The sequence below is a fragment of the Theobroma cacao genome, chromosome 9 (assembly GCF_053813885.1).
Source record: "Theobroma cacao isolate CCN51 chromosome 9, ASM5381388v1, whole genome shotgun sequence".
NCBI lineage: Eukaryota > Viridiplantae > Streptophyta > Magnoliopsida > Malvales > Malvaceae > Theobroma > Theobroma cacao.
The window spans coordinates 41,013,614-41,038,911 of NC_142647.1; the positions used below are offsets into that span (position 1 = coordinate 41,013,614).

A 25,298-nucleotide genomic window follows, 5' to 3' on the forward strand; every position below is an offset into this window, starting at 1 on the left:
AAATCTCCAGGCACCAGTTTCCCATGTGATAACATTTACTGACGTTGGAAAGGTTGAGAGTAAAAAGGTAAGATTTTCATATTCAAAATTGTTCACAGTTCATGATGGGCTGATCAATTTACAATATACAAAAATCATCACCTAAATTATTAGAGAATAGACAGCAAAATGGCTTCATGGTACGACTTCTTTCATTAGGCAAATTACGTACACAAGAAACATGTCCCTTGAAAACTCCATTTCTCTAGGAGATGGATAGTACAAGGCTCTTTAACTGCTTAAAATTGTCCATGCTTCATTTTCAATTATGGGCAAAACCATATTCCTGAAGAACAGTATAAATTGATCGCAGTGATATACAATAACATGGGAGAAACACATCGTAATCAAAGGAGCTAATCAGTAAAAAGGGCAGCCCGTGAAGAAAATATGGACATAAACTTTCTAACTTGTGAATGCCTCGAGACAAAAGAGGTTGCTATGGCTGAACATTCTTACAACTCTTACAACAGTCAACGAATTTCTCCCCTCAAATTCCATTGCAAGGGGTCACTAGGAAGACCCAATGGCTAGTTCCAACTGTCAAAAATTAACTTTAAAGTATATGTAACCAATCTCTCCGAGCTTTTGCAGCCAATTAACTGAAACTGTGGTCGTCGCTTCCTCTTCAGATGCATGTTCTCTTTTATCCGAGACAGGAATTTAAAAACTGATTAAGCTTCTGTTAAGTTCAATGCAGTCATTGTGAACAGATATTTCTGGAGGAACTTCTGCTTTTGCCTTGATCTTAACTGGTTTCCCAAGCTTTGATTTATCTTCCATTCTTGCAATCTCAAGAGCCTTTGCACAAACAGGAAACCCTTGATCATCCCAGGACTCCAAAATAACACCAGAACCTATGCAGGTTTGTCCCTCATAGAAGGCTGCAAACTGCCCAGCTGCGAGGCCTTGATCATCTTCATGTAAGCAGACAACTGCAACATCTTCACTGCCGTATTCACCAGACACCAATTCAAAACTGCAGTTATAAAAGCCAGGACCATGTCTGACCTGAAAAATTAAGACTAGTTAGCTACAAGTGATAAGCCTCACACCATTAAACGAATAAGAAACCACAATAAGATCATTTTCAAAGAGATTGTCAATGAGTAGTGATCTAAAACTAAAGTCACCCATCACATTAATTCCAATGTCACCATCTCATCAATGTAGCTTTTGTTCAGGTCCTAATGTGGTTGGTGGTCAAGTAACAGCTAGAGTGCCAAAACCAAAGAATGTGACAACTTCACCAGAAACTTAGCAAAAGGATTAAGGGCTCAGCTGAGACAAACTATAGACCTGTGCATCATGAGTTTCTTCGGATCTCCAATGGGCAGTCATCAAAAGGGATCCATTCTTCTAGAGGTGGGTGCTGATCAAAGAAGGTAATATCCACCTACCCCTCCTTCATAAGTTCACAGCAGGAGGGCCAGTATTCGACTAGATGGGAACAAAGGTGTCGACTAAAGAGCTCGCTTAATGTCTTCATTAACTAAGATTTACCAGGGAAGAGATTCAGACTTGTGCTGATGGGGGGACCAATCCCAACCGATCAATCTTTTTATGTCCAGTGACAGGTATTTATAGGACTTCTTTGACCTCAACCAATTGGATTAACCCAGAGAAGAATCACTCAATAGGGTGCTTATATGTCATGAGCCAACCATGTATCGAACTATAACAAGATAGAGTTGTCTAGGAGATTGAGTCTTTTGTACTTGTAAGGGAAATATCCTCTTTTCAAACATTGCAATGGCTCGTGGTGACATTTCTAAAAATTCTTGTTAAGTCTTTAGGGAAAAAGATCCTTTAAGAAATGAATGTCTTCATTTCAAGCATTATAATGGTTATTGGTAGAATACTTGTAAAAACTCGTAAATTCTTTATAGGAGGTGAGTAATCGGTGAACTGTTGGTCTGCCTTACTGGTAAAGGTATGTATGCAGCGAACCATCGAAGGCTGCCTCTATGACCCGATGATAGCGAGTCTTAGTCCCTTTGTACTCATTTTTATATTAATAAATCATTTTTCTTTATATGGCTCTAGTGGTTGCATATATGGCTGATACGGTCCCTTGAAACGAATCGAGTTATGGGACGGCGTGTGGAAGGGTTTGGCTTAGTTTGAGATACGCTAGGTACTTGGGTGGAAAGTTTCTTTTTTCGACCTATGTTTGTAGTGTTGGCTCGTTAGAGAGAACCTGCAGATCTCTTGAGTTTTAAGTACTAAAAAACTTGAATAGATTTTGAACAACCTATTTTATTAACTTCACTCCTTTTTAACTACAACTTGGTGAAATAACCACCCTGAAAGCAAGAAAGTGGAAAGGTGGAGACACAACCTCCAATAACATAAAATAAAAAACTACCACTAACAATAAAATAGGGTGGGGACACAATCTCCAACAACATGAAATGGAAAACTACCACTAACACTAAAATAGGAACCACAATGAAACTGTTAACAATAAACTGCCAGCAACCAATAGCAACCAATAGCAACCAATCACATATGTTGATTTAGTTTATACTTCCCATGTGTGAATCGCTTGTAAACTAAGGGATTATCTGATGTGCTAACATTACCCCCTTCCTTCAAATTGCGCTTGTCCTCAAATGTGAAGTGTGGGAAGCGCTCCTTCATGGATGAAACAGTCTCCCAAGATGCCTCTGCTGGAGAAGTGTCTTGCCAGTGAATCAAAACTTCTTGAATGTTTCGATTGACTCGACAGTCAAGAACAGCCAAAGGTAGTGGCATGGGTTCTGCTGAAAGACCCAAGGGAGTGTAGCAAACACTGGATGCTCCCCCTCATAAAAAACTATTAGACAAGAGACATGGAACACAGGATGAAGCTTAGTACCTGAAAGGAACTCCAACTTATAAGCCATAGGTCCAAGACGTTGCAATATTGTGAAAGGACCATAGAACCTTGGCAGCAGTTTTTGGTGATGACGATTAGCCAAGGAGAGCTGTCGATATGGCTATAATCGTAAAAGAACCCTGTCCCCTACTTGAAATTCAATATTACGATGCTTGGAATCATAAATGGTTTTCATCTTATGTTGGGCATGCAACAAATTCTGCCTTAATGATTTAAGGATCATATCTCAAGATTATAAGGCCTAATCCACAACATCCAATTTGGAAATTCCAAGACAAAAGGACAGTAGGTGCAGTGGTGGTCGCCCATACACAGCTTCAAAAGGTGTGGTTTGTAGTGAAGAATGAAAACTAGTAATATATGAATACTTAGCCCAAGACAACCAATCCATCCATTTCGTAGGATGAGCACTAGTAAAACATCCTAAGCACATCTCCATAGTTCGGTTGACAACTTCTGTCTGGCAGTCTAATTGGGGGTGGTAAGCGGAGCTAAAACATATCTTGGTGCCGCTAAGACGAAAAGTTCCTTCCAAAACGCACTTGTAAAGGTGACATCTCTGTCACTCACCATTCTTTCAAGTAACCCATGTAATTTGAAAATATTCTCAAAGAAAGTCTTGCAATACTAACAACTGAATATAAATGAGCAGCTGGCAATAAATGACAATATTTAGAAAAACGGTCCACAACCACCAAAATGACATTTTTACCATGTGAATTAGGCAAGCCTTCCACAAAGTCCAATGAAATGTCAAACCATACATGCTTAGGCACAGGTAACGGCTGAAGAAGACCAGTTGATTGCAAAGTTTCTGTTTTGTGACGTTGGCAAATACTACAAGCACAAATAAAGTCACGAATATGGTGTTTCATGCCGTTCCAGTGAAAATCTTTGGCAATGCGGACGAGAGTTTTTTGATACCCTTCATGCCCTTGGTTGTGTAAGGCGATCATGACTGTCTAGATGGAAGGAGAATTAGGGGCTAAATAAACCCGATGTTTATAGAATAGTAGCCCTTGTTTGAAGCTCCACGGTTCAGCAGCAATACCTTCTTGGACACTAGAGATTAAAGTTTGGACTTCAGGTGAATTTTGTTGTTCATGACGAATTTCATCAAATAGGCTCAATTGTGGCATGGATATGGCGAAAAGGACAACCCCATCAGAATCTCTCCGAGATAGAGCATCGACTACAAAGTTGTATCGACCAGCCTTATGTTCTACTGAAAATGAATAGCCCAAGATTTTTTCCAACCAATGTTGCTATGGTGGTGTTACTAGTTTTTGCTCCAATAAGAATTTCAAACTATAGTGATCGGTGCGAACAATGAAGTGCTTTTCCTATAAGTAAGAGCATCAGTGTTTGATGGCCTTAACAAGACCAATGAGCTCCTTTTCATAAGCTGGTAAGTGTCGATGTCGCATTGCCATGGCCCTGCTAAAGAATGTGATTGGTTTATTATTCTGCAATAAAACCGCACCAATTCTAATGATAGAAGCATCACACTCAATGGTAAATGGTTGAGAAAAATTAGGAAGTGCTAACACAAGTGTGGTGGTCATGGTAGCCTTAAGTTTTTTAAAAGCTTGAGACGATTGGTCTGTCCATATGAAGGAATTTTTATGGAGCATGGCTGTAAGAGGTGTTGCAATAGAACCATAGTTATGAACAAACTTGCAGTAGTATCCAGTGAGGCCTAAAAAACCTCGTAACCCTCAAATAGCTAAACGCTTGGGCCATTCTGTCATGGCTGAAATTTTGCTTGCATCTGCAATAACTCCTTCAGCAATGATGATGTGACCCAAATAAGTAATTTGAGTTTGGGCAAATGAGCATTTGGATCATTTCAAGAAAAGGTGATGTTTTGAGAGCAATTTGAAGACGATCCGCAAGTGATACATATGCTCTATGCAGGTATGACTGTAAACGAGAATATCATCAACAAACACTAAAACAAATTTTCTTAAGTGAGGACGTAATGCCTCATTCATCAAGGCTTGGAAAGTAGAAGGGGCATTTGTTAACTCGAAAGGCATGACTCGAAATTCAAAGTGGCCATGGTGTGTTCGAAAAGTCGTTTTTTTCTACATCAACTTCATTCATTCGGGTTTGGTGATAGCTTAACCGCAAATTTAGTTTAGAGAAATACTTTGCTCTGAATAATTCCTCCAACAATTCCCTAATCATCGAAATGGGAAATTTGTCTTTGATTGTCTTTGCATTCAATTCTCGATAATCTATGCACATGCGCCAAGTACCGTCTGACTTAGGAACAAGGAGCACTGGAGATGAAAATGGGAATTGACGGGGCTAAATTATCCCTTGCTTCAACATCTCAGAACATTGTTGCTCAATTTCATTTTTTTGGGCATGTGGATATTGATATGGTCTAACAACTACCGGCTTTGTCCAAGGTTCCAAAATAATTCGATGATCACAAGCACGTGAAGGAGGAAGGCCCGTGGGTTCCTGAAATAAGGAAACAAAATCCCGCAAGAGTCGCTATAAATCCGCATGGTAATCTTTTGCTGTAACAACTTGAATCTCAACACTTTGAGCTGGTTTGGAAGTTTTAATTCCATATAATTCTATCTGTTTCCCAAGTTTAGTAAAAGACATCCACATATCTGTAAAGTCCCAAAAAATGGATCCCAAGGTCTTTAACCAATTGACACCAAATACGACATCAAAACCGTTTAAAGTGAGAACATATAAATCAACAAAGAAAGTGTGATTGCCTAACTGGAGTGACATTCCCTCACATTGACCCGAACTTCTAATTCTCTTTCCATTTGCAACCACAACCCGCAATCCATCTCATCTTTTCACCTAGAGATTAAATTACAATACAAATTTAGAGTCTACAAAACTGTGAGTACTACCAGAGTCTACTAAGGTCAGAGCTAGGTTACCATTCAATTTGCCTTGTAGACGCATGTTCTGAGGAGTACTAATACCGATGATGGCATTCAACGAGATCTTCGGTTGATCAGTATTAGCAGATGGCTCAAATTCGGTTTGCTCTTCATCTTCTTCTTCAATTGAGTCAATCCAGAACAAATTCTTACATTGATGGCCTCTGACAAATGGCTCATCACAATTAAAGCAAAGACCTTTAAACCACCTCTCCTCCATTTCAGCCCTGGTCAATTTTTTCATAAATCTCGTACAGTGTTGAAGTAGTGTATCAAGGGGTTTTGATCGTCGAACCTCTAATGTTGGTGTCCAAGTAGGGTGCCCCTTGCATTCATAAAGTCAAGATATACTCATTGCAATTGCTAAATCTGACAGATTGTGGAGCTCTACTTCGACTGCAATATATTCCACAAGGCCGCTGATGTACAGTTCAATTTTTTGTGCTTGAGTGAGAATGCCTGCTCGTGAAGCCAATTGCTTAAATTTTTCTTGGTAATCTGCCATACTACCACTTTGTCGCAATTTCACCAATTCTCCCAACTTATGACTCCTTAAAGGCGGGCCAAATCGCAGGTGACATTGACGTTTGAATTCATTCCAAGAAGGTTGTGGCGTATCAACTTCCATTTGAAGGAACCATAACTGCGCATTCCCCTCCAAGTGGAAAGAGGTAAGGCTAACTTTTTCTTCTTCGGGTGTTTGTTGGTGGCGAAAGAAATGCTCACATCTGCTCAACCACCGTAAAGGATCTTCTTGGCCATTAAATCGTGAAAAATCCAACTTCGTGAACTTAAGGATGATGGCGCCTCCCCTTGTGGTTTCAGATCCTGTCCCTCTTGCTACGCCTTTGCCCTTACGGCTTCGGTTGCTACTGCCCTCCTCTGTAGATATGGGATTAACTTTGGAAGCTGCAAAATCCCCAATGAGTTCATCTAATTGAGCATTTATCGCTTCTTGTCGAGCCAAATTGGCTGCACGTTCATCTTGAAACAATTGTAAAAGTTGCTACAATTGTTGCTGAATAGGTTCCCCCATAACAATAGGCTTTGATACCAAATTGATACAATCCCTAGAAACGGATCGAGTTATGGGACGATGTGTAGAATGGTTTGGCTTAGTTTGAGGTACGTTAGGTACTTGGGTGGAAGGTTTCTTTTTTCGACCTAAGTTTGTAATGTTGGCTCGTTAACGAGAACCTGCAGATCTCGAGTTTTAAGTACTCAAAAACTTGAATAGATTTTGAACAACCTCTTTTATTAACTTCACTCCTTTTTAACTACAACTTGGTGGAAGTAACCACCCTGAAAGCAAGAAAGTGAAAAAGTGGAGACACAACCTCCAATAACATGAAATAGAAAACTACCACTAACAATAAAATAGAGTGAAGATACAACCTCCGACAACATGAAATGAAAAACTACCACTAACACTAAATAGGAACCACAATGAAACTATTAACAATAAACTGCCAACAACCAATTAGATATGTTGATTTAGTTTATACTTCCCATGAGTGAATCGCTTGTAAACTAAGGGATTATCTGATGTGCTGACAATGACATTCGGTATGCCTTATTATTTTGATGTGTGTTGCCTTAATCTAATTTGTGGCTATCATTGATGAGTTATTGGCTAGCTTGTGTAAGAGTGTCGACTCAAGCGTTGCACGGTCTATCGCATACTGAAACGAAAGAGCGTAGTCCGTGACGCTATGCCCCTCCACCTCTTGGATTATAGATTACTTAAATAGGGCCAGAGCACATGGCAAGCCAATCCATCGAGACAACCAAAGCTTGATCATAGTAAAGAGCTCAAGTCCACCAAATCATATGAAAGACTATAAGCCCACCTCACTTGATTTATGACTGGGGAAACGAAAGGAGGATGGCGACTCTCATGTCTTGGAAGAGTTTGCTAATAGGAAAGGAGCTACTAAAACAAGAAATATAATGGAAGGTAAAGGATGGGTAAAGTATTTTGAAGGACAAATGGATCAAAAATTGGAGCCAAATGGAGGAAATGGATAACCTGCAAGTGCATAAATGCATAAAGTGAATGAACTCATCAACTTAGAGAGTCACCAATGGAAAGAAGTAATCAATCCAATTTTCAATCTAAAAATGATTAGAGAAATCTTATCTTATATATACCCCAGAGTCATGAGAATATACCAAACTTGTTAATTTGGCCAATGGCAACTATGGGGCAATAACACGACATTGATGGGCTACAAGGCAGCACAGAAAGGGGAAACAAAAAAGCCCTTAAATAAGGCAAACAACTCCTACTCCAAGCCCTTAAAAAAGCACGAAAGGAGGATGGCGACTCTCATGTCTTGGAAGAGTTTGCTAATAGGAAAGGAGCTACTAAAACAAGAAATATAATGGAAGGTAAAGGATGGGTAAAGTATTTTGAAGGACAAATGGATCAAAAATTGGAGCCAAATGGAGGAAATGGATAACCTGCAAGTGCATAAATGCATAAAGTGAATGAACTCATCAACTCAGAGAGTCACCAATGGAAAGAAGTAATCAATCCAATTTTCAATCTAAAAATGATTAGAGAAATCTTATCTTATATATACCCCAGAGTCATGAGAATATACCAAACTTGTTAATTTGGCCAATGGCAACTATGGGGCAATAACACGACATTGATGAGCTACAAGGCAGCACAGAAAGGGGAAACAAAAAAGCCCTTAAATAAGGCAAACAACTCCTACTCCACACCCCCCCCCCCCCCCCGGACTCATTTTTAAAGTTTTACACTTCCTGTGGTGTGGAAGGCTTGCTACAATGCCATCCCAAAAAAAGGAAAATCTTTTCAAGAGTAAGGAGATAAATAGTCCTATATGCACACTTTGTGCGATAAAGGTGAAAAAACGATGAACACTTGATGTATTCGCGGAGAAGAAATTTCGTGTTTGGGTCTCCTTCACAACTATCAATATCCTCCCACGAGGTTACCAGATTTATCGGTGGCTAGGCTCTATGCTCAATCAGCTTTAGAGCAAAGGAGTTAGAACTGAGGATTGTGCTTCCTTATTAGCAAACTTGTGCCAGAACATGTGGAAGGCAAGAAATGATCGCAGCTTTGTTGAAAAGCAGCCTCAAGCATCAGTAGTTATTGCAAATGCAAGAGCAGAAAGCAAGGGAAGAGGCACACCAAGGGGCATAGCACATAAGGACTAGAGTAATGGCATATTTGTTAACTAATCTCGTTCTTGCACTAACTACACAAGTAAGGGTTGAGATCTTACTTTACTCCTAGAGGGGTTACGTCCTTCCTTTTCATATTGGAGTTGACCTATTTCTAAACAAGAAATGCCTCGATAGTGCTTGAAGTTTTTAGATCTTCCATAAAAGTTGTTCAACTAATGTTTTTTCTTGCTTAAGCTATTTCCAGCATGAGTTTCAGACCTAGATCCCGATTTGTTATTAGAAGTGTTTTGGGGAGCAAGAAGGCCAAAGGATCTTTAACCAAGGGATTACTTCTCATGATGAGCTATTTGAAGGAATCCTTCGCTAAGAAGTGATCGTATAAAGAGAAGGGTTTAGTTATTCGTTAAGGCTTGCTTCTTACCTTATGACTTTGCTCTAAAAAAATAAGTGATTTTGCCTTACCAATGGATACTAGCGTCTAAATGCCCTCGAACCATGGGGCAACTAAAGGTATAAAGGTCTTGGATGCACAATCAGTCAACTCCTTTTAATGACCCCTATTGAAACCGTACATCCATTTGATTCCTTCTATAGAGATTTCTTTCAGAAAGAAGACATTGACAAAATCTAGGTAAAGAAGAATCATATAAAAACAAGCTTTTGTTCTATACTTTCAATCTTTCTTTCCACTAAGAATTGTGAACTGATTGGAGCAAGAAGCAAGTCTTACCCAAAGGTGCCTAAGCTAGCTCTCTGACTCAATAAGCTAATATGCATTTTTAGAGGAATTAGCATATTTCCTAACTTAATCCTTGCTTTCCTAAACGATAGCCAACCAATTACTATATGTATTAATGAAACATGGATTCTTGCTTGAACCACGACTTCCTTCCTAAAAGCTCTACATACACATTTAACCTGAATGCAAATATCCCCTTTTCACTGCAAGTAAGAAAAATGGGCATTCTTAAGCCCTAAGCCTATGGAGTTCAGAATGGAAGCCCTTTCTTCTATAGAAAAATCTTGCTTTTATATTGTATAGGGTGGGGAAGGTAAAAAGTGCCCTTCCTCATGTGGTTTCTAGTATGAACAAGCCTCGAGTCCGCCATCCCACCCATTTTCCAATCTTGAGTAGACTCAAAATTTTTATTTTACTTTTATTTTTATCATGAATCAGTTTTCCCCTCTATCACGAACATGGAAAAAGTATAAGTTTGGTTTAAGAAATATTAAAAGAATGCCTTTTTGTGCTTTTTGGCCAACTTCTTTTTCAATGGGGAAATCAATCATGTTGTGAAAATGCAGCTGATTGCCCCATGCCCCCTCAAATCCTGGGCTCCCCCTAGCAAACATTATAAAGGTACCAAATCCCTTAATATCAAATGTTGTTAGGTACAATGAATTGCAAAATAGATTATGTCTGCAATTTATTCACAGGGATTTTAACTTGGAGCGACAAGTGAAGATTTTGAGCTCACAAATAGTGATTCAATGACTTGTGGAAGTCGCTTTGGTCATGGATGAATTGGACCTCAAAAACCATTATGGTTAAACACAACGATATAAGTGACTTTTTTTCTATTCTCATGGCAAGCTATTATCAAGCAACATGTATTATCATAACCCACAAACAATCGACTTACAAGGTAATTGTGTTTGTATGTCATATCGACGAGTGATCAAGGCTCTTCACAACTTAAAGCTTTTTCTTTAGTAAGATTTGGTATTTCAGATGGCACAGACTTAAGGAAGAAGAAAGCTTGAAAGCTAGAAAAGCTTAATAAGCACACCTCTAGTAGTACACTATTCTTACCCCTTATTTTAACTATCACGTGAATTTCAGTATATTTTCACGAAAAAAGTCTATTATTATTATAACATAAACATAGAATACTTTAGACTAGGTTTTGACTCATACATACAAATACAACAAAGACAGTGAAAGCCATGCACTAAAACACACTATTTTGTGTTGATAGACTACTTATTTAAATCTTTTAGAAAAAATCAACATAATCTTCTAGTCTCTCCAATCACGAAGAGTAACAGCCTACGCAATGAGCTTTTACTATTTATTAAGGAGCGACCTCTTCCTGTCATTTAGACAATGTATGTGGCCTCAAATCAATTGCATTGCTCTTCCTACAACCTCCAGCTCAAAAGCAGACTAATACAGCCAAAACAAACTCAACTTTTGCTCACACTCGAGCTTCTCCTCTTCCACTTGAGAGATTTCTTATAAAATTCTTTCAAGTCTTGTAAAAAGATCTATTGCTACACTTAAAACATTTTTTGCTGACTTCTAAGTTCCTGTCTACCTTTGCAAAATAGACTTAAAGAAGATTCTACTTATGAGCATTGAAGGCCTTTAAAACTTTCCTATTATTAGTAGGATAAGTTGTCTTGATTCCATAACATAGATTGGATCATTTCAGACCAAGATTTTCATGAATATTGAAGCTCATCCACTAGATTTATTAGTGCACTAAATAATTGTCTTTTTGTCCAACAGATTTGAGAGCAAAAAGCTCACCCTAAAAGCGAACAATAGTCCTTTTTTTTTATTTTGCCTTGCAACTTAATCACGATCTCTCCCTCAAGAATAAAAGTTAAGAGTTAATAACAAGCGCACAAGCAAAAAGTCAATCACCAATCTTCAACCCCAAGCTAACCAGTATAATCATGTGTCACCCCACAAGTTTCATTGGACCCTACCTATTCTTTAATTGGCTTCTACTTGTTGCCTTTCGACCAATCATCACTCGTCAACCCTCCTAGCTTAAAAAGAACAAAAAAAGATTTTTTATTGAACCCCTATCTCTTGATTGATCTAACTAGACACTTGTTTTTTTCATGTACTTATTCTCTTTATATTAATTTTATAACTATAGGTTTGTAGCCAATTAACACCGTGTAAATTGTGTCAAACAGGAGACAGAAGAAATATTCCACTACTTCCTTTTAAAGAGAATTAGACACGTCTCTCATATCCCCATGTGTTTTCTTTAGTTAGTTCATTTTTTATGAGTTGAACTACTCCTTCATGTGTGTCTTTATATAGTTTCTAAACTAGAAACACTTAAAATTTCAATGTTACTCATATACAATCAAATAATAGCTAACTATTAACAAGAATACTCGTCAACGCATAACCAAGCACAAACCAAGAACTTTTAAAAGTTGAGCTCAATGAACGAAGTCAAGCCAGAGAACTTACCATTACCTAGTCCGTCCAAATAGCAACATCATTGGTTCTACTCTACCCAATGGTCTCTCTTGGGTCAAGGTACGATTTAGCTTATTGTACACTTGCCTTATTTTATAAGCACACTATATTCCTTTATGAAAGAACTAAACCCAAAAGCTGTTTATATTCGCTTCGATAGACATCAAAAAAACTCATCTAATTAGAATACCACACCTCCTTATGGTTCCTTGTACCGTTTTTTTAGCTCTTTGTACCCTTTTCTTAGCAACGCTGGAAAAGATGTTGCGTTACTCTACCATTAATGAGATATACTCGAGAAGGAAAACCATGCACAATGTCTGGCCTAGTCAAAACTATAATTCCTAAGGCCTCACTTAAACTACATTCTCGAATTGCTAAATGCTTAAAGCATAGTTCAAATGAAAAAAATCCCCATCAAGTGAGAAGGAAGACATGAATACTGCCTCCAACCATAAAATTGTTCTCCTTGATGCTATTCTTCTTCCACAAGTCATATTGTGTTTTCATTCCCGAACTTTGCATATTACTTGGCACCTACCTTCAAAGACATCTGTGATGTCTAATTTTTTATCTTGCAAACATAAGATCTAGAAGAAAGTGCTCAATCAAACCTTCTTTTGGGTAGCCTGCTCCCAATATCAGATAGTGGGACCTCCTTACTCTTCTTCTAGACCCAAATGAAAGGGCTAGTTCACTCCACCTACTAGGCAGGTGACTTTACTCTCCTATCCCATTCCGACACATGCTTTTAACTGACATTGTCCAATAAGGTAGGGCTACTAGTGTCTTGAAAACAATCAACACTAAGCTAGCAAGAGTACAGAGTGGGCTTCTTTCTTTCTGTAATCGAATATAAAGCTACTGTTAAGGGCCAACAACTAGAACAGTAGCTAACAGTAACTCAGTCAAGATGGCTCCCTTTAACCAAGTTTACAAATATTTCACACATGAGAAAAAAAAAGGAAAAAAGATTAACCGTTAATTCATGTATTAGATTAGCCATCAATTAATATATTAGCTATCATTCTATTTTAAATTATTGTTGCATTTTTTGCATGTTTCCTAAATAGTTGAAGTCAGTTGCTTCTTAATAGAACTCAATTATAATCAATCATACTTGTAATCTAGTTTTAAAAAAAAAGTTATAAGGAGGAATAAAGCAAGCATTTTCTAATCAAATTTCCAGCTATGAGATCAAAGAGATCTCTCTAATCGGCTCTTATTTTTTTAATATTTTCAAAATTAGTCGAAAAGGTAGAAAAATTCATAAACATAACTTGCAAGCTTAGTTGCTTTCCGATATCAGATAGCAAGGTCCCATAACCAAATCATAATCAAGAGCCTGTAACAATCTAGTATCAGAGCAAGGGGTTATAAGAGACTCTTGTACTCTTCAACGGCAATTTGAAGCCATCATGGCTATGTATCAAGATGATCGAGCACGAGATAAAGTCGACAAAGAAAGGGACAAGGCTACCAATGAGGCAAGGCAAAATTAAGTTACAACCCAATTTGAATTTTCTCGTGACCTACCTGCAAACTGATTGGAAAGCAGGGGAATAAGAGATAGGAATAACAACCGTGGTCACGGAGAGCAAAGTGTAGGATTGTAAAACCTAGATGGAGGAAATTTTGTCCCAAAATACTCCAAACTTGACTTTCCCCATTATGATGGCTCTTATGACCCCCTAGGATGGTTAAGCCACAACAAACACTTTTTTCGTCACTAGCGAACATTAGCAAGGGAAAAGGTGGTGTTAGCATCCTTCCACTTGGAAGGAAACACTCAACTATGGTTTCTCAAATTGGAAAAGGATTGGCCACAATTGTCTTGGGAAGATTTCAAGGCCAACTATAACCTACATTTTGGACTACAAATCATAAAACAACTCAGTTTGCAAGTTATATTTATCAGTTTTTCTAAGTTTTCGACCTATTTTTAAAAAATCAAAAACTAAGAGCTCATTAGAGAGAACTCTTGAATCTCATAATTGAAAATTTGATTAGAAAATAATACTTGCTATATTCCTCTTCATAACTCGTTTTTTAAACTAAACTACAAATATGACTGATCATAACTAACTCCTATTAAAAAACAATTAACTATAACTATTTAGGAAACATGTAGATAACGCAAAATTGACTCGACAATAATTTAAAATAAAATGATAAAAATTTAAAATAAAATAATAATTAATATATTAATTGACAACGAATCTTCCTTCTTCTTTTTTTCATATGTGAAACGTTTATAAACTTGGTCAAAGAGAACCACCTTGATTGATTTCGTCTCACTTAGCTATTGGTCCTATTGTTAGCCCTTAACCGCTACCGACCAATCAACCCCTTAACTTGAGATATCGACAATCGAAGGATTTTCATGCTTACTAATAGCCTAACTTTCCTATTTCCTGGGCTTTCTCCTCTTCTATAACTTACTGAATCTAAAGACATTGCCATTTATTGAATCAAATGTTATCCACTTTATTGGTTGGGTGGGCACTAATAAGAAAAGTATGCCTACAAAGCTAATTTCTTGTATAATATTTGAAATCCGTTTATCTTTTTTCACTTGTTCTAGCTAACCCCATTCTAGTCTATTAGGCAAGGTTGTTTGATTGAGCTTCTTTTAGTGATCTTATAAAGCTCAACAAGCAACAAAACACTTTTCCCCTTTCTTTTGCTTTAGATAGATCTCAAGGGCAAAGCACTCGGAAAGAGTTAGAAAACAGTCTCTTTGTTTGTAACTAGCTATTATTTGATAGTATATGAATACAATTGAAACTCTAAATGCTCCTAGCTCAAAAACCACACATAAAGGAACAGTCCAATTCATAAATCTAAGACACCAAAAAAGCAAATAAAAATATGAGAAACGTGTCTAATTCTTGTTGAAAAGGAAGCAACGGAATATTCCTTCTGTCCCTACTTGACACAATTTAACATAAGATAATACCTAATTGGCTTCAAATCTATAGTTGCAGAAATAGTATCAAAAGAACAAGCATGCAAAAAAAGTAAGCATCTAATCAGCTTAATAAAGAGACAAGGGTTTGACCAAACATTTTTTTCTAAGCTAAGACAGTTGGAAAGTGACGATTGACTAAAGGGATTTCTATCATGTAGCTGGGTACAAATAAGCCAATAAAAAAGATTAGTCGAAGCCAAAGGAAGAGTAGGCAAGATTCAACAAAGCCCGTAAGGTGACATATACTGGTTAACTTTGAACTGAAGATTGACAATTAACGTTTTGCTTGTGCACTCTATTATTCACCCTATTCTTGAGAGGGTGATTAGGGTTAAGCCATGAGGCAAAATTACGAGAAACAAAAAACTATTATTCATTACTTGAGGTGGACCTTTCAAACTGAATTGAGCATGAGAAAAAGACAATTATTCAACGCACTAATAAATCTAATGGATGTGATTCAATATTCATAACAAGCCAAGTTCGAAATGATACAATCCATGTTACAAAACTAAGATAACTTATTTTACTAATTATAAGAAAAGGTTTAAAGACTCCCAATGCCTACAAATTGAAACTTCTTTCAATCTCTATTTTGTAAATGGAAATGGAAGGGAACTTAGTTTTAAGTGTAGCCATGAATCTTTTTATAAGACTTGAAAGAATTTCGTAAAAAATCTCTCAAATGGCATAGGAAAAGCTCGAATGTGAGCAAAAGTTAAGTTTATTCCACGAGTATCTGTGTATTCAAGTCGAAGATTGTACAAAATGCAATGTAATTGATCTAGGACCGCATTCGCAGTCTAGAAGACAAGGAGGTTGCTCCTCAATGAACAAAAGAAACTCATTGTGCAAGCTGCCACCCTTAGTGACTACGGAGACTAGAAGAATCAATCGACCTTTTCTAAAAAATTTAAGTAATCCATCGACGCAAAGTCATATGCTTTAATGTAAGGCTTTCTCTATCTTTGGTTTTCTTTGATGTTTTTGCATGAATGGACCAATACCTAAAGTGTTCAACGCTTTTGTTATTATAATAATAATAATAACTTTTTTGTAAAAATGTGCTGAAAATTCATGTGAGTTAAAATAAGGTAAGCTAAAAGTACTACTAGAGATGAACTTATTGAGCCTTTCCAACTTTGAGACTTCCTCCTTCCTTAAGTCTACACTGTTTGAAATACCAAACCCTACTGAAAGAAAGTCCTAGTTGTGAAGAGCCTTTATCACTTGTCAAAATGGCATATAGGCATGAAATCAAATTTTAACAAAAATCAAATTTTATCACTTAAATCTCTAGACTCTCAAACAAGAAATTTAAGTGTACAACAATATGGAGAATATAAAAAACAATTATTAAAAGAAAAGGTACTAGGTTGTTTGACCTTGCATTGGAGCTGCTTAATATGGTTTGGAGGTGACCCACTAAGCCACTTCAAGGAGCCAACACGAAACAAGCGCCTTCTTTTGTCCAATGAGAAATAATTTCTTGACACAAATACCACATTATTTTCAACATCCTTCTCAACAACATACCTAGAGAGAAACACAAAATATGGTTGGGAACAAGATCAAAAGGTTGAAGCAAAGGCATATTCAAGTGCATAAAGTCCTTGAATATATGGCAATGTCCATCAACAACTCTGTCAAAGTATATGGTGTTAAGTGGCAGTTTTCCTGGAACCCCATACTCAAGTTGAGCCCCAGCACCTAATACCTCTTCATTTTAGGTTCTAGTTTGACATCATATCAAAGCAGACCCAACCCCTGCTTGTTAATCCTATAGTATGATAAACCAGTGTCCTATATATTTGGTAATCTCAAATCAGCAAGTTTGGGTTGCTCATTATATTTAAAAGAGGCCTCTCCGTTTCTGCCAACTAGTTTTAGGTTGGGATGCCCGCACAATTTGATATAGAGGCATAAATTGAGAACAATGTTGGCTATAGCAAATGGAATGGAATAAAATGTTACCAATCATCAAAACATGCATCTTTAACATGTATGCAATTCAATATATATGGAAAAATTATCAGCCATAGTTAAAAAGAATCATTCTTACAACTCAAAAGGGTTAACAAAGGATAAAGCACTGTAGAGATTTATCAATCACATCAGATTGGAGGCTAATGCAAATTTTCCTTGATTAAAATAATATTATTACCCTGGATCAAATGACACTAACCAAAAAGTCTTGAGATTGATGGTAACATAAAATAGTTATAGAGCATACCAAGGTCCTCCAGGGAGACGTAGGCCTTGGCGCTGACCAATTGTGTAGAACCAGAACCCTCGATGTTTCCCGAGGAAGTCACCTGTCTCAGCTTCTAATATAATTCCTTCCATCTCCCCAATGTGTCTTGCAACAAAATCACTAAACCTTATCTGCAATAAACCACCAAAATCAACTCACCAAAAAAATTTTATACATAACTAAAAGATGTTGGCCAGTGCCAGTTATGCGAGCAAAAGATCACTAGACAGTTTTCTGAAATTTCTTCAATTATCTCACCTATAGCATTTACCTGTTAATGAATAAAAATAGCAAAAGTTAAACCTGAATAACATTAGCAGAAGTTTTGGGGGCAATATGTGTTTAACATTCCTCCAAAGTACTAAGTCATCACTGGGAGAATTTAAAAAATTTAAATTATATATTTGAATGAAATAATTCTAAAATTTATGGGAATGTCGGTAAAATAAAGTGCTTACAATACATACCTTCCCAAGAAAGCAAATTCCCTGTGAATCCTTCCTATCTTTGTTAGGCAGGTCAAATTTAGCTGCAAGCTGGCGAACTTCATCCTGTAGATGATATGATAGAATAAAGAAGAGAAATTAGAATAAAAGAGAACAGCGCAAGAATCTTGCATAAGCAAAAGCAAGACCAGAAAGCTTGGACACAAAAGGAAAACATACTTTTTTTTAGAAAAAGAGAAAACCACAAAAATCAGACAACTACTTAGTCCGAAAAGACTATCAGTAAACATGCACAATACTAGAAAGATGAGAGTTTTAGCAGTCGTTAAATGGAAAACCTAAAGATCACGGGCATGACGATCAAGGCAGGATCTAGGAATTAATAATAATGTTCATTACATGAATGAATCAATACAAAGATTCTCCATGTTTATTTGCTATCACCATCCTGCCTCCTTTTCTAATAACAATAATCTGCAACACTTGAATTTAAATTCAACAATTATACAATAATACAGCAGGTGCCACCTTAAGCGAGAAACAGAAGTAAAAATGACAATAGCATCCCAGTTGACCAAATTACAACTAATCGTGCTACTCACCTTTGCAAGACACCCAAGCGGGAAAATAAGTCTTTTAAGCTGGGCCTGCGAGAGATGTGAAAGGAAATACGTTTGATCCTTGACCTGCAAAGTTAACATTACAGATCTTAGAAAAAGCAGCACTTAGTAATGCACAGCGAATCATTATACTGAAACAGAATATAAATACAACATGACCAGTTTCTTATAAGATGCAAAACCAAATTCATGGTTTTTGAATTTCAAAAAAAATATGAGTCCTCATTTGTAACATAGAAACTTCTATTATTCCAGTAAGCCATTTCTCAAAAGCAAATTAAACATATAAGAAACTTTCCCATAATGGATATTTAAAGAATTGCCAAATAGTTTCAATAAAAATAAAATTAAATTAAATAAACCAAAATTCTGATAATAGTTCCAAAATGAAATAATACAACATTAAAAATGAATAAAATGTATTTACAGTGTAATTCTTTCCTAAAATTTCAATGTTAATCCAGAAAATGTCTAGGCATGGTTGCTAACTCAAGTTTCCTTATTAAAGAAAAATAAAATTTAACCCCTAATTATCATATTACTGCCAGATAGGTCCCCAATAAGCAAAATACACACACACACACATGTAAATAAACCAATGACAACACAGTTGGACACATCTGGCTTTATAAAAATCTAACAAGACACTTTCAAGACAGCCATCAGTACTGAAATGAATTATTTGCGCAAGTACCATGTCCTTTGATAATTCTAAGATAGAAGGCTTATCAATTTGATCAGCAGATGGGTGAACAACATTGGCATAATGCCCAGAAGCAATATAGTCATAATCCATACTGTTGATGGCGTCCATGAATGCACCTGAAAGCCACTACTAACATAAATGCAAAATGAAAATAGTACGGAATTAACTGTCAATACCCATTTTGCAACCTAAAAAAAGAACAAAAAAGAGCTAAAAACCTCCAACATAGATATATGGGTGAAATTCATCAGAGGTCCATACCAAATTTTATTCGTGTATTGCATAGAACATCCGGATTTGGAGTGCGTCCACATTTGTACTCCTCAATAATGTAGGAAACCTGAAAAACAACTAACTTTTATGATAAATGGAGGCAAACAAGAAAGCAATAATTACTAAATTCAGTCTTTTGTAAAGCAGTCCAAAGTCCAAATATTGCAATTCATTTTGCATCAGCTAACTAGAGAGAAGCAAGTTCGTATAGACAAGTTAAAAAATCCCACTCAAATGGTAAATACATACCACATTTTTCCAATATTCACCTGTCAAATGCACAACTTCTAATGGCACATAAACCTGAAAACCAAGATAATGCATTCAGTTCTAGTAATCTCCTGCATTACAAAAACCATGAAAAAGAAAAATAGGTTTTGCCAATCATTTTTAAGCAAAAAAGCCCTTCATGAAAATTGTGCACATAGGCACCATTCATGCAGGCAAAGAAACGTAAATGATAGTAAACCTAACGAAGTGAGAATCATATAACAGAAAAATTTCTAATCCTCAATTAATCTAGACTATATATTCAACCTTAATAAAAAACTAACTGTCCAAAGACTTTTGAATGTTCATATTCAAATCAACTCAAACATTCCACCTTAGAGTGAGATAGATTTTATAAATTAAAAAAGCACTATTCATAAAAGAAATTACCTGATCACAAACAGACCTTGCATGCTTCAAATCTTCTTCCCAGGGGCATGCTGTCCAGTAGTTCTCAAAATCTTCCTACACAAAACCAAGCATCAGAAAGAATCTTCAAGTTTCTAAGAAAATCAAAAACCTCAAAAAAATTGATAGATAGGTCATCTAGCAAGCATTATACCAAAAAACCTCAAAAAAATTCATGTTTAAAAATTTTCCCATTATTATATCCATGAAATTCTATAAATATAAACTCAAGAAATACATAAAATTGACAAAACACATGAATTTAAGATTTAAATCAATCTAATAAAAATAAAGAACAAAGTACTACAATAAAAACACCAAAAGGAAAAAAACAATTAACAAAAATCCAAATACAAAATCATCAAATAATAACTAATAAAATCAATATATTAATCATTTAACATTAATTATTTTTTCATCTAAATTATAAAATATTCCCCTCTCAAATTTCCATCAAACCCATTCCTCCCCAATTTCTATCTCAATCATAAAAGAAATTCTAAAATCTTTTAAATTTTAGCTAATAATTTTCCCTCTAAAATTCCCACAAAAATTTTAAGCTAAAAATGAAAAAAAAAATCTTTGCTTGGACCAGCTGAACCCAAACCCACCAAATCATCCCCACATCTACAAACTTGTCTCAAAATTGCAACTTCTCACTTTTCTCCCAAAAATGCTAAACTCCCCTTGTTTCTAAACCTCTGTCTTTTTCTCTCAAAATCAACCAAACCTCATTCATCACCCACCCTCCGGCCCTCTTTCAAGTTCCATCAATGCCTCCTCTCCCTTCTTCCCTAACATAAGCAACTAGCCACAACACCATTGGACCCACACCCTTCATCCTTCCCTCTTTGCAGTTTAGAGGCTATTTTGCTTGCTCTCAACTTTCAAGATTAGAGGTGAAGAGGCCATAAATGGATGTTTAGAGTCTAAACCCAAAAGCCCTCTCTCTTCTCCAACAGCAAGTCAATCGCAGCACAAATTTGTAGAAATTTGAGCAGAAAAAAGGTAATTTTAACGTTTTTGTTAGTACTTACCTTCAATAATTCCTTCTATGATCTTGAAATTTTAAAGGCCAGCGAAAAAAATTGGTTGAACACAAAAAGGTAGTTGCAACTGTAGTGTCCCGTTACAGCCACTATTTTCCATTACACCATTTTTTGTGCATTTGCGATGCACTGATACGAGCAGGAATTCCATTCACACCTGAATTTCAAGTATATAATGGTGGCGGAAGGTGTCAACATTGTGAGACAACAGTTGTTACACCACTATACAACCGCTATTTGAATCTCTGGTCTCCATTGCTTTAGACATTTAATATGAAAAAACCCCATAAGATCCTGAACTTTCACCAAAGTCAACAATAATCACTAATTATTTGGAATGGTTAACTAGTGCTACTACGTACAATTCAACAGCTAGTTATATTTTGGCCAATTCAACAACTTCTTATTGCCCATTACACTTTACAATTAGTGTTTACTAATTCAAAATTGGGTTCCATAATCGATGCCTAATACTAATAATGTTTTAAACACATTCCACTTGTACTTCTTACCCTATATCTCAGTGATGCTTGGTAAGAGGATTTTCCAAATCATAGCAAATCTTACAAAAATTATGGTAATTTCCACACTTGAGATCAATTCTCTAAAGTAATCATTTCTTAGGCTAATATGTCCAGAACTATCGCTGTAAAATCACTATATGCTCTCTAGAGATTGTAGCGGCCCCATCGCAATGCATGGAAATAGCTGGCATTGGTTGTGGCCATAACTCAATATCCATTAGCAAATTTTTCAGCCAATTGGGTTCATTGCCTACTACAACAAAGCAATTAATTCAGATCTCATAGTTATATTAAGATGCAAGTTTGTTTCTTGGATTTGCAACTAATTGCACCACCTCTAAAAGTAAAAATACAACATATATTCGACCTTCTGTCACTTGCATCCAAATATCCTTCCAATGTAACAGATAATCTGAATAAAATAGCACAAACCTTTTAGTCCTTTTAACATTTCCAAAGACTTCCAATGGATTTCCAATGGGGGATTATAGGCTTACAAGTATACCCTGACAACTTACACTTTCGAAAGTTATGTTCAAAATTAAGCCATCTCAAACAAAATCTTATCATGCCATGGCAAAATTGATTTATTTGTTTTGTTTCTTGATGATTCAGGAAACCAACACCACCACCATGTGTGAACCATGATTCTTTTATTAAACGATGTCCTTTTAGTTCAACTATCAAGGAAATCTTCCTTTTTGAAGAAGAAGAAGAAGAAATCATGGATATCTTCCATGATAATTAACATAGTTCAATTTTTGTTAACTTTTTCACTAAGTAATAGTTTTCCACAAGGATGTCTGCCTGTGCCGGTCATAAGCCAATCCTCATGTTACCCAAATGCCACATGACAAGTAACAAAGTAAGTTGTAGACATTTTGTACCATGAAGTTGTAACTAAGTTTTTCATCAAACATTCAACTTGTGGTTACTTATGACTGTATTCAAATAGCCGTTGTGTAGCAATATAACGGCCGCTATTTCACAATTTCTACAACCTTCACCACTGCCATATGCTCAAATTAGGGATATAAACAGTAAAAAAAAAAGTGTAACAAATAATAGCAGTTATAATGGGATGCTATATCCAGAACCATGATTTCCATTCAAAATCTAATATCAAATCCATTCCTTTTTCATTAGCCATTGAAAGTTCAAGGAAAAACACATTCAAAACAAATAGGAAACACTAAATCTACTAAATCCCACTCAAAAGTTAGCAAATATAATCCTCAATCAAGATCAAAATAAAATTTTGAAGGTAAGCAATAACAAAAAAAAAATTAAAATTAACTTTTTTTTTTTCAAATCACTGCAAATTTGTGTTGATGAGGGAGAAGAGATAGAGAGCTTGGATCAAACTCCAAACATCCATCCATGCTACTCCAAACTTGAAAGTTGAGAAGACGCAAACCATCCTCTTTAGTGTGAAGATGGGAGGGTAAGGAGTGTGAGTTTGGTGGTGCCATGACTGACCATTGGATATGGGGAAGAGGCAGAGGAGGTGTGGTTTAAACTTGGAAAAAGAGAGGAGCAGAGGAGACATGCAGGATGATGGGTTGAATTTGAGAGGAAAAGAGAGGGAGGGGGGGTTTTCTACTGAGAGAAATCCAAGATGGATTTGCATTTGTGAGAAAAACTTGCCATGTAGGAGGCTTGGTGGAGTTTGGACTCAGCTGAACCAATCAAGTGTTTCATTTTTTCTTTTTTAAACTTAACATTTAGGTGGGGAATTTTAGAGGGTTAGCTAAAATTAAAGTGAAATTTTGGAAAAAAATTTATGATTTAAATAGAAATTTGGGGAAGAAGGGTTTGACGGAAATTTGAGAGGGAAATTTTTGGATAACTTAGATGAAAAAAAAAACTACTTTAATTATACTTACAATGTTTGATATCAAGGTATGTAAAATTGAAAAAAAAAAAATAGGAGTACTTTAATGTCACCATAAACCTAATGCGACCAAATGCGTCACCGCAACCACAATTTAAAACCCTGCTTATGACCATTCAAAGTCCATGATATGGTGAGGATAACCTGATGCTTCTTTAATACCAAAGCTCCAAAATAAATCTAATTTTAAATACAGAAAATCAATTAAGTTCATACATCACCTGGACCATTCAAAATAGCCAAGACTTGACCTTTACTTAATATTGATGAACAAGCATAACTTCTCATATTTTTTTTAAATAAAAATATTTTCAAACAACTTATAAATAACACTTGTGTCAGCTTATTTACACACTACTGTTTCTTTTAAATGCAGCACAAAATCACCAATCGACAATCCAAGTTATCAACACTAACAACGAGACAAAATCCTTATTTTCTAAGTCAATGAATATGTGAATGTAAACAAACAATTCACAAACATAATACAAAATTTAAAAAAAAAAAAAAAGAAGAAAGGTGTGAAGAGGGGTTTACTTGGAACCATATTTTGAGGTAGAAAGCGGTGCAGGAGTGGCCAGCGGCGTGGAGAAGACGGAGAGCGACGCTGCTATCAACGCCGCCGCTAAGGAGAACCGCCACTTTAAGGCGTTGCTCGGGCATACAGCAGGAGAGAAAGCGAGGGTCGAGATTAACATTATTGAAAGTTGCAGCTTTATTGAGTGAAAAAACAGGTTTAGGAGGAAGAAAAGAAGAAGAAGAAGAGATTGGGAGAGTTTGGGGAAGTGAAGTAGAGTAAAAAAAGCGTGGGTTTGGAAAGTGAGAGTGGAAGAAGGCAGTGGAAGGGAGCGAGAGGATTGGCGTTAGCCTGGGTTTGAGTCTCAGCATTTTTGGTGAAGTAATGAATTGTGGGATGTTGGGAGGGGACACCACAAGGACTTTTCTTCTTCTTCTTTTGATTTTATTTTTATTTCAGTAGTGGACTGGGCGGCCAGGCCCTTGGGGCCTGTGGGCTTGTAGAGTTGCAACAACTAACCAAACCACTGCCAAGCAGATAAGTTGGGAGAATAGGCCAGGGTGACCGACCCAACAAAAGTTTATATAATTGGAATTGGAGCTTAAATCCGATCCATATTCAACCCGACCCGAAAATCTTGTCTCTGCTAAAACCCAGAACCCTACCAGTTCTTCCCTCTTTTACTACCCTGTGCACCGGAAGATCGAAGGTACGCCCCTTTATTTCTTATTAAAAATTATCTTTAACTTTAATTTTTAAAAAATTTTATTAATTCATTGTAAACATTAAAACGCTTTTGTTGTTTTAATTAATCACATGTTTTTATTTTCATTTTTGTGTCAGAATTCAGCTTAATTTTGAGGGTTTGATTGTTTAAGCCGTTTTTTTATTTAATAGGGCTATAAATTATAATTCCTTTTTAAGTTCTCAATTTTTTAATTTTAATGTTTTTCGTGTTATTATTGTCTATACAATTTCAGATAAGCTTAGTTAAGATTCTCTGTAATTTGGAGCCAATGGAATTCTTATATGTGAATAAATACTAATAAATTTGCGCTTCAAATTTTTTTTTTAATTAAAATCTCTTTTCTATATTATGTTTTGCACTTCAAAGTATATGATGTGAACAGAATTTTTGAG

The 25,298-nt window shown here is 36.2% G+C and overlaps 1 protein-coding gene across 5 annotated transcripts; it reads right to left on the bottom strand.

Moving 5' to 3' along the window:
* Positions 1 to 169: 169 nt before the first annotated feature.
* LOC18589832 (tRNA (5-methylaminomethyl-2-thiouridylate)-methyltransferase) lies at positions 170 to 24,565 on the bottom strand. Of its 5 annotated transcripts, none has more exons than XM_018127996.2 (10): positions 24,179 to 24,565; positions 20,157 to 20,231; positions 19,746 to 19,799; positions 19,485 to 19,563; positions 19,212 to 19,339; positions 18,500 to 18,583; positions 17,919 to 18,002; positions 17,431 to 17,582; positions 16,583 to 16,733; positions 170 to 1,050 (listed from the first exon to the last, which is right to left on the bottom strand). In XM_018127996.2, the coding sequence occupies exons 1-10, from the start codon at positions 24,527 to 24,529 to the stop codon at positions 703 to 705; spliced, it is 1,506 nt and encodes a 501-aa protein (XP_017983485.1). In that variant the 5' UTR covers positions 24,530 to 24,565; the 3' UTR covers positions 170 to 702. The 5 variants fall into 5 exon arrangements, with proteins under 5 accessions (XP_017983485.1, XP_017983487.1, XP_088666148.1 ...); XM_018127998.2 differs by having other exon boundaries at positions 20,157 to 20,227; positions 24,179 to 24,316; XM_088810020.1 differs by lacking the exon at positions 170 to 1,050 and adding an exon at positions 2,193 to 4,386.
* Between the last annotated feature and the right edge of the window lie 733 nt (positions 24,566 to 25,298).